Source organism: Candoia aspera, chromosome 9 (assembly GCF_035149785.1).
Source record: "Candoia aspera isolate rCanAsp1 chromosome 9, rCanAsp1.hap2, whole genome shotgun sequence".
NCBI classification, from domain to species: domain Eukaryota; kingdom Metazoa; phylum Chordata; class Lepidosauria; order Squamata; family Boidae; genus Candoia; species Candoia aspera.
This window is the reverse complement of record NC_086161.1, coordinates 22,676,509-22,686,358: the sequence shown is the minus strand read 5'-3', so window position 1 is coordinate 22,686,358 and position 9,850 is coordinate 22,676,509. Positions and strand designations below refer to the sequence as shown.

The 9,850-nt window shown below is 44.2% G+C and overlaps 1 protein-coding gene across 1 annotated transcript; it reads right to left on the bottom strand.

The window, feature by feature from the left end:
- Positions 1–3,243: 3,243 nt before the first annotated feature.
- On the bottom strand, positions 3,244–7,660 carry LOC134502861 (neuropeptide FF receptor 1-like). The gene is made up of 3 exons (XM_063311381.1): positions 7,357–7,660; positions 4,806–4,905; positions 3,244–4,129 (listed from the first exon to the last, which is right to left on the bottom strand). Exons 1-3 carry the CDS (start codon positions 7,658–7,660, stop codon positions 3,244–3,246), a joined length of 1,290 nt encoding a protein of 429 aa, XP_063167451.1.
- Positions 7,661–9,850: the final 2,190 nt, after the last annotated feature.

Sequence of the window (9,850 nt, the reverse complement as noted above, 5' to 3'; positions counted from 1 at the left end):
AAGCAAATCATGTAGTTTCCCATTGATTTTACTTGCCAGAAGCTGGCTGAGAAGGTTAAAAATGGTGATCACATGACCACAGGATGCTGCAATGGTCATAAATGTGAAGCAGTTGCCAAGGGCTCAAATTGTGACCATGTGCCTGCAGAGACGCTGCAATGGTTGTAAGTGTGAGGACCGGTTGTAAGTTGGTTTTTTCAGCACCATCATAAGTCCAAACTGTCACTAAATGAACAGTTGTTGAGTGAGGACTACCTGTACTGGATTAATTTAGTTATCATGGCAAAGTGAATGCCACATTCAGAACAAACGTTGTAGATCTGGTGAGGACAAAAACGATCTCGTTAACCAATGAAACTGTTTAGTCGATGTGTTAAAAACCTGGCTTCCATATGCTTACCTTCGTTCTTAAAGTGAGAAATGGCTTGTTTGGTTGAGGTAAGAAGTAACCAGGTGGAAGATTGTTAAAATCTGCTTTTACAGCTGTTTCTCCCCAGGAGCTGTATCTGCTCTGGAGGTGAGCCCTCCTTATCTCAGATGACTTATGGGATATTGCATCAAGTCTCCCAGGGATGTCTGTTGGGAGGTCAAAAAGTCAAGATGGTGTCCACGATGGCACAATCATCCTGACTTATATGGCCTTCCTTGCAGACACCCCTGAAGTTTCCTATCCCATGGAGTGCCTCCTCCAGGGACCTTCATCTAGCACCCAGTTGGCTGTCTTCAGAGCATCCATGGGAGATCTTTCCACATATTCCTTGGAATCTTAGTTGCTTTTTGGTACCCTATAGCAAGCATCTGTATTCTGCTGCCTCTATATGTGGTTGGTACCATTTGTTGAGGCTGGTCTGCGGCCTGAGTTAGTTGTTTCTACTTCTTTTCGGTCTGTTCATTTTGCTTTATTTGTTCAAATAAATACATTCCACCCAGTGAAATCACGGCAATGGGAAGTCTTAAACTAGGCATTCTGTTATACGATCTTATACAATCATTGGTGTTCTTCTGTTTTTCTGCCTACCTGAGTAATCTCATGTGAAAGAAGCTCTCCGTTCTGTGGTTTCCCTTGCAGTATTTTGGCCTTTTTCTACTCCTGTGGGCTAGAAACTTGCTTTTAGCAACACAGAAATATGTTTGTCAAATAGTTGTACTCGTGCTGATTTCGCTACGTAGCCACTGAATTCCTCTTTAAGACATGGCATCTAATTTGTGTGCACTCTGCTTCTTTTGATCAATTTCAGCTTCCCAGAAAAGAGCTGTACACCAGTTGCATTTTGCATTTTGCATTCTGACATTTCTGGCTTTGTTCTGTTTTTAACCTTCTTTATTATTTTTTTCAAAGACACCATACTAAAGCTAGGTGAGGAATGGCCACATATACTCAACAGCTAAGCAATGTAAAATGAAATTCAAAGTCCAGTCGATTGAAAGGGGGCAGTGCTTAAGGGAGGGCATCATTCTGAAAGAACACGAAAGGTTTTGTTGGCAAATAGGCCAGTGGCTTTTGCATTTGTCCTTTTATGGATCTCAGCAGAGACAATCAACACTGAAATCTTAACCACTTCATCTTTCTCCCAGCTGTCTTTGGGACAATTGGAATTTTGTGCTGCAGGCAGACTGGTCTTAATTTCAGTAATATGCCAGTTTCATGCTTCTTCCATTCTGTCTTTCAAAATGCCCTTTTTTTCCCTCCCTGATTTTTTTACCTAATTCCTTTTGCCCTCTGCTTATTTATTTATTCATAAGACTTAAGTAACCACGCATCTTCAGTACCATAACCCTGAGTGGCTTGCAAACAGCAATAAAAACAGCAACAAACAAACAAACAAACAAATAAATAAATAAAACCGTTGCAACAATGCTTGGTGCCCCCCCAAAACAAGGCACCCCCACTGATCCACAGTCAGTTTATTGGGCTGTAGCCTCACTCTACCCCAATGCTTGCAGGTAAAGCCAGCAATTGAAGGCTTTTTAGAAGGCTAGGAGGATAAGGGTCTTCTAGATCTCAAGGGGAAGGAGGTTCCAAAGGGCAGGGGCCATTACTGAGAAGGCACACAGCCTACATCCCACTACATGGAAATCTTCCAGGCAGTGTTTCTCAAACTAGGCAACTTTAGGCCGTGTGGACTTCAGCTCCCTGAATTCCCCAGCCAGCATGCTGGCTGGGGAGTTCTGGGAGTTGAAGTCCACACATCTTAAAGTTGCCAAGCTTGAGAAACACTGATTTAAGGGAAGGGTCCTGGAGCGTGTCTACTCTATCTGACCTGGTAGAACAGGCAGAGGCCCTTGGGGAGAGGTGATCTCACAAATAATGTTTTGTGAATGTTTGCAATAATCTAGTGCCCTTCATACTCTATTGCCCTATTGTTATTAACTTTGTGTAAGTGAGTGTCAGGATGTATGCTTTTCTTTTCAAGGGAGTGAAGCATAGCCTTGTTCTTAGCACCCACCCAAGAAAATAAATAATAATGTTCACAATTTCTTGGCAAGCCATGTAAGACTCTGCCTCCCAGGAAATCTGGCTCTTTTTTATTTTGGGAAGAATCCAGGATGTCTGAAGAACAGTGCAGTTACTCATTGGCTGTTGGAAACAACTCAAAATGCCATAAAATGTGCATGGATTCAAAGCCTGCAATGCTAAACATGCTTTCTCCCAAAAGCATGTTTAGCATTGCAGGCTTTGTCCCCTCCAGTTGGCATAAGCCAAAAAAAAAAAGACTCTGAGATGCCCTATAACTTGGTGTGTCTACACTTCTGTGGAACTCCAGGATACACAGAGACCATAACCTGGTCAGCAATTTCCTGTAGGATTAGAGAGACATAGATGGAAAGATGCCATGTCTTCCTGGAGGCCCCATTGGATCAAGAAAGAGAATTGATAGCTCTTCTAATTGCATACGTCAGGACCCAACCCAGGGCTCTCTGGATGCAAAGTCTGCACTCTACTTTTGTGTTATGAGCACCAGCATCTGTTTCCTATTCATGTGGTGATTTATATCTGTTATTTTCTTGTTCTATATCAGTGTTTCTCAACCTTGTTGACCTTAAGGTGTGTGGACCTGGCTGGAGAATTCTGGGAATTGAAGTCCACACCCCTTAAAGTCAACAAGGTTGAGAAACCCTGCTCTATGTAATACAACAATGACTGGCTGGAATTTGAGGGGAGAGAGAAGAGAAGGAGCAGTGCATGGGAAAAAGTTTTTTTTTCATGAACACTATCCCTTCTCTTCATTGCTTTAGCGGTTCTTAGGTTTGGGTCTTCTCCCAAGCCTGGTCAACCACATGGTGAGCCATAATTTTATCAATGTCTTCTAACATAAGACCTGGGCACTTGGACTGAGTTTTTCTTGAGGAGAGGTGGGTGGTGTTCTGGGTCAGCTGTGAGGATGGTGAGTTAAACGAGTTTGCCTGTGTGAAGACTTTGTTGGACATACCAAAGCTGACAGGACCCAGAGGGTGCTCAGAATAAGGTTCCTGATGGTTCACCTCCTGGGAGCAGAACTGGAACTTAAAAGCAGCCCGAAAGCCCCTCCTGAAGTTTTCATTATAGTAGCCATAAATGACAGGGTTGATGCTACTGTTAGAAAAAGCCAGCCAGTGAGCAAAAGGGAAGAAGTAGCTAGTTAGCAAGTTCAGATGATCATCTGTCAAATCCATATAATCCACCAGCAGCATTAGAGTCCACAAGGGCAACCAGGAGATCATGAAGAGGACGGCAACCAAGATCAGCATCTTGATGACTTTGATTCTCTTTTTGGATGTACCATTGGCTCTGCCAGCATAAGACAGGTATTCAGGGATCGGCACAGGAGAGCTGCAAAGCTTTAGGCAAACCCTTCCATACATGAGCACAATGAGTGTCAAGGGCACCAAATAGATATGGACAAAGAGAACAGTTGTGTAGAGCTTTCTCATGCTGTTGTCTGACCAAGCTTCATAGCAGGTATAGAGGGGGTAAATGGAAGTCTTGCCATTGCCAAGCACTATGTAGTGGCCTTCCAGGCGATCAATGGTGAGCATGATGACTGAAGGGCACATGATGGCTATGGAGAGCAACCACACCACAATGAGAATCACTACAGCCTTTGGAAGACTGAGCCTCTCTCGGAAAGGCAGAACGATGCAGTGGAATCTGGAAGAGGAAGAGGTGGAAACCGAATTAGCAGAAGTAAAAGTAATCTGTATTATCTTTTCTCCAAGCTGGTACCTGTTCCAGGAGTTTGGACTTCAACTCCAAAGATGTGGTGGGTACCAGAGAGATGGCTACCAGCACACAAATACCTATGAGTACCACTCCTAGTCTACATACACACACACTGGTTCAGCTCACACACAATGCTTATTTATAGCTAAACCCAGGTAATATACTTGCTGAGTTTGTTTAACAGTGACCAAAGAAATCAACCATATTGTGGCTTAATGTGATGGCCTGATTCTCCGGACTCACTAAGACAATTGTCTAAGTGCATTGTATCAAACCAGTGGTACACCATATGGATGCACAGAGTTACAGATGGAGACACACCCAAATGTACAAACCCACAATTCTCTCTCTGGGGTAAGAGCTCAGGTTTGGCATCTCAGGTCTATCCAGCTCCAAACACGCCTTCTTTTGTGGGTGTCCATGGGATGGGATGGTGCCAAAAAAAGTCAAGCTGGCAGCCACAATTGCATGATTGACGCCACACTGCTTTTTTAAGTGTCTTCAGTTGCATGGTCATGGGCCCGTTCTTGACTTTTTTGATCCCCATGGACATCCCTGCCCTCTTTTCCTTGCCAGTTATCATCACAGATCCATATGGACCTACCTGTCCATGGCAATAGCCACCAGGGTAAAGACAGAAGCGGAGACAGATGTTCCCTGAATGAGGCCGCTCATGGTACAGATTACCTGGTTGAAAGGCCAACCTGTTGGGTCAGAGCACAAAGTGACTTCCAGTTGATCTACAGTATAGGTACAGTATGTATGGATTTGCAAAGAGCATCATCTACTGCAAGAATTCATTAAGGTGTGTTTGCTAATACTGCTGGTCTGCCAAGATAAACCATGTCCTGGAGATACCTTATGCTCATTGCTGTGCTGAGAACATGGACTGGGTGAGTCTGTAAAGGACTTAAAGGGAAGGCAATGAAGACAGCAACGGATTAATCGATGCTGCCTGAGAGGACAAAGAAAAGGTCTCCCTGTCAACCCACTCAGTTCCAGCAGCATGCAACGTCAGACCCTAACCTGGGGTAGGGAAAGCAGCTAACCCACCACTCTGGGACCATTTCCTCTTTCAGCTTCTTTCCAAGGCAGTTTAAGCAACCCACAACAGCTTCTCAGGAGGCTAAGGAACCGCTGTTTTTGCAACGGGGGGCTGCGTGTTCTGAACTATTTTGGGGAGTGGCCCCGAGTTGTGAGGGGAAGGACCGTTGCATAATGACATCACCCACGTTGGTGGAGCTGTTTTGCATGTTTTAAAGTTGCATGGGGCCATTCTGGCCTTTCAGCCCAGCAGGGATCCAGATTAAAGCATTTCAGAGAGTCCATCCTAGAACGTGTCTAGTGGGCAAGCTCGCTCAACCTTGTCGTGGTTCCATTACTGAACTTCTGTTTGGCAGTTTTTTCTAATAGTCAACTGGGAATTTGCTTTCTTGTCATTTTAAAAAAATTCTCCCAGGAGAACGTAGTCATGTTTCAGCCCATAACCCTCTTTCATGCATGGAAATTATCAGCCAGGCTACTTTGGGGGCCCTGGGGTTTATGCCCATTCTTTCAGAGCAGGCCCAGCACTCTTTCAGAATAGCACTAGATCCATGTTCAGAAAGAGCCTGATTGACAGACCAGCTGTGCAGAGAACCTCGGCGCTGATGATCTCTGGATAGGGCCACTTGACCGGTGGCTAACGCCTACCTCCTAGGCACTTGCCCACAGTCTCCAAACCTATCCCACCAGACTTTAAGGAAAGTGACTGGTGATCACTTTTCCCACTGGCAAGTGATGCTGAATGGATAGGAAGTGGAGTTCAGAGAACCCCCAATAACTACTTTTAAACTCTCCCTTATTAAAACAATAAGGACAGTACTGGTCACCAGCCTTGTCACTGAAGAATAGAGCTGAGTTCTTAGGGCACAGATATGATGGAGGCACACCTTTCTGCTGGCTCAAATACATGGTTAATGTGGTTAATGTAGTCAATGTGGCTGTCAGGAACTGTGTTGGATGTGCCAGACTCTTTCCTCATAGCCCTTCATTTCCATTCCCCTGATCACCTCCTTTTCAGTAGAAGGGGGTCCTTGCAAACAAAGCTTTGGATTGCAGCCATTCATGATCCATATTTTGGGACAACAACACTCACAATTTCCAGCCAGAAAGGTCTCTGGCATCAGGTTGAAAAAGCTGGCCTAAATCCCATCTTCAAAACTAGGATCTGATCAATGGGAGTACTGATTGGCAGTTCTGAGCAGCAGCATCTCCTAATGTGGAGGGACCTAAAGCTAACTTTAAATGATGGAGCAAAGTTACTAATGATCCAGACAGTAGCCCAGAAATGTTTACAAAAGGACAGCTTCCACCAGAAGACAAACTGGCTGCCAGATCTGGGCTTCTAAAATCTGCATAGGCCCTAGATGGTAACAAATAGGGTTTTTTTTAATGCCTATTTGTTTCCATCATGTGATTTCCTGGAGCTTTGCAGTCCTGATCTGGTGGTCTTATCTTAGACTTCCATCGGATGTCACTAGTATCAGCCCAACAAGGTAGACCAGACCAGGAAATAGACTCTACAAGAAGACTAGAACTAAGCTTTATTGAGAGAGCCTACCTTAACAAAATCTTGCAAGTCGGATTGTGTTTTTTCCTCCCCTCCCTCTTCTACCCCAGGGAGTCAGCCTGAGCCTCTTCTTAATACTATCTCCCTTCCCTGGGCTCAAGGAATGCTTCTGCCCTTTTCATTTTTGTAATGGCTTCCAAATATTTCCCTCAAGGCCATCTCCATGGCTCTTGACAACCAGAAGAAAACAATACCATAAAACAGACAGTGCTAAAATTATGTGAACAAGAGTACAAAAACAATAGCAAAGTCATCCCATCATCTGGAAGGGATGTTGTTTGCCAAGTGTGCACCAAGGGAACTCCAGAGTATTTCAAAGAGTCTCTAGTAAATTGCCCAGATATGGATAAATGTTGGGGGCCAAACTCCAGGGCTCTACACTGAAAGGGATCCCAAATAATTAATAGGCAATAGGAAACAGACTCCACATTAGCAACTGTTACTAGTATATCATATGGTGTCTGTTTCCTGACCCGTTCTACCTCCAAGGGCTAATACTTCTGAAAGTCCAACTGTCCCGCTTTGCCCTTTGAATGGTTCTCACCTGTGATCAGGGTGTCTATCAGAGTGGTTGGCACACAGAAGATACCCACCAGCAGGTCACTGATGGCCAGATTGAGGATGAAGAAGTTGGTGACTGTTCTCATGCGCTGATTCTTTGCCACAACCATGCACACCAAGGAGTTTCCAGCCATGCAAGACAGAAAGACGATGAGGTATGCCATGATGAAAATGGCTGCAACAACTGGGGTATGCTGGTAGTAAGGGAGAAAGGTGCTGTTGACGTGGTCTTCTACCAATGTCTCATTGGCTGAATTTTCCTTCTGCCCAGCTTCCTTGGCATCCATATTGCCTCACCTACAAAACAATGGACCTAGTTGTGATTGTAACTAAGCAAGTATGCATTTTGATGTTTATGGCTGAAATTGTTTTGGCAGGGAAGAGGGAAAGATCTCCTTCAGTGTTTCTAATTCAAAGCTCGCGCGTGGACTTTCTCATTCAACATTCCAGATGTTCAGTTTGCAGGCACAAAACAGAAACAGGTTACAAATTATCTGAAAAAATACGAAGGGGCAAAGAGTCTTCCATTCAGAGGCTGTGATGGCAATTGCTTACAAAAATTATGCTTTGGGGACCAATAATTAAAACCTGACCTCTACGGTTTAGTTGATGCAATTCTCTCAGAGTTCACACCAAATAACTACATGCACAGCAAGTTAAATAGAGCTGGAAATTGTTGTGTTAATATTTCACTACCAGCTCCACACTGTATATTTCTTTCCATTTTGGCAAAAACTCCTGAGGTCCTTTATTCAGACTTCTTGAGAAGGGAAATTTCCTTTTTTGTTTGGTGACACTTTCACTGTGCTCCAAAGCTATGGAAGCTTTCCTGCCCTATCATATCATGGTGATTTTTCTTGGTGGCAATATATGGTTCCTCCCACACAGTATGTACCCAACTGGATCCCTCTTGGAGCTTCCTTCTTACCACATGACCAAATTTGAGGGGTACAGCTGCTGAAAATAAACGTTTTCTGACATGTTGGCCATAATGACATGAAAGTTATGATGTATTCCAAGGTTCCCCATCTTTTTGGCCTGGTGGGTCATAAAATGGTTGCTGGGGAGCTTTCTCATCATAAAATACAGGTAGTCCTCCTTTAACAACCATTCGTTTAGTGATGATTCAGACTTACGATGGTGCTGAAAAAAATTGACTTACAACCAGTTCTCACACTTACAACCATTGCAGTGTCCCTGTGGTCACATGATCACGATTTGGGCATTTGGCAACCAGTTTGCATTTATGACTGTCGCAGTGTCCTGTAGTTACGTGATTGCCATTTTTGACATTCCAGGCTGGCTTCTAGCAAGCAAAATCAATGGGGGACTGCATGATTTGCTTAACGCTGCAGTGATTCACTTAACAACTGCCACAAAAAAGGTTGTAAAATTGGGTTGGATTCACTTAATGACCACTTCGCTTAGCAACTGAAATTCCGGTCTCAATTGTGGTTGTTAAGTGAGGACTACCTGTAGCTGCTATGAGCTAGAAAGTACTGATTCACCAAAGTATTACTTCAATCTACCCACAAAAGCATACACTGAGCAAACTTCCCTACTGCCTCGGCTTCCTCTTGCCCTTTTTCTAGGCAGGTGACAGACACACTTCCAAACACAACACCGGACGGTTATCCTCCTTCATACCAGCAGAGCCTACCTGGAAGGTATGCTGGAAATTAAGGTAGTGCTGGGGTTGGCCATTTTCTTTTTTTAAATTTAAGGTTATTGATGTAAACGATCAGCTGGGGTAGGAAGCCTAGCGGATATCTCTTGAAAGTACTTGCAGGTACAATAAATTTAGCACAGTTTTTAACCAACACAAAACATCTTCATTTGAGACAGAGAGAGAGAGAGAGAGAGAGAAGGAAGGAAGGAAGGAAGGAAGGAAGGAAGGAAGGAAGGAAGGAAGGAAGGAAGGAAGGAAGGAAGGAAGGAAGGAAGGAAGGAAGGAAGGAAAGATGCCACATCCATGCAATCAAAGCCCTTTTTATATGAGCCATGCAGGCAAGGCTTCGATCATGTGGTCACAGCTATCATCCTGACCTTTATTCCCCACCCCCCCAGAATTCCCAATGGGACGCCTAAGCAGTCAATCCCCCAATGCATACCTTTGGTAGCTTCCAAGAACAGCCTTAGCCATTGTGAAAGACGCTCAGGAAGAGATTCCTTTATGAAATCCAAGTAGGAAACGGGGAGGAAAAAAAATACAGTCACCTCCTGACAGCATCCCACATTCTGTGCTCGGAAGATCATTTAAGTGGCAGTGCCATCTATGCCAACTTGAATCTGCAACTGAGACAGTTCTCACAGGTTCTCATAAGGGAGCCCCACTGAATCCAGCAGGATGTACAGTACAGCCCTTCTGAGTAGATCTGCCTGCTGTTGCACCCCAAGGCTCAAATTTTAGAGTTTGTGCTGCCAAAGCAAGCACCCTACAGATGTGATCCAAGTATTGGTCCCAAAAGCAAAAGATT

Coding starts and splice junctions, on each gene's coding strand:
- LOC134502861 (XM_063311381.1), bottom strand. CDS start 7,660: ATGGATGCCAAGGAAGCTGGGCAGAAGGAAAATTCAGCCAATGAGACA. Junction 4,906..7,356: donor GATAGACACCCTGATCACAG/GTGAGAACCATT, acceptor CTGACCCAACAG/GTTGGCCTTTCAACCAGGTA. Junction 4,130..4,805: donor GTGGCTATTGCCATGGACAG/GTAGGTCCATAT, acceptor TTCCTCTTCCAG/ATTCCACTGCATCGTTCTGC.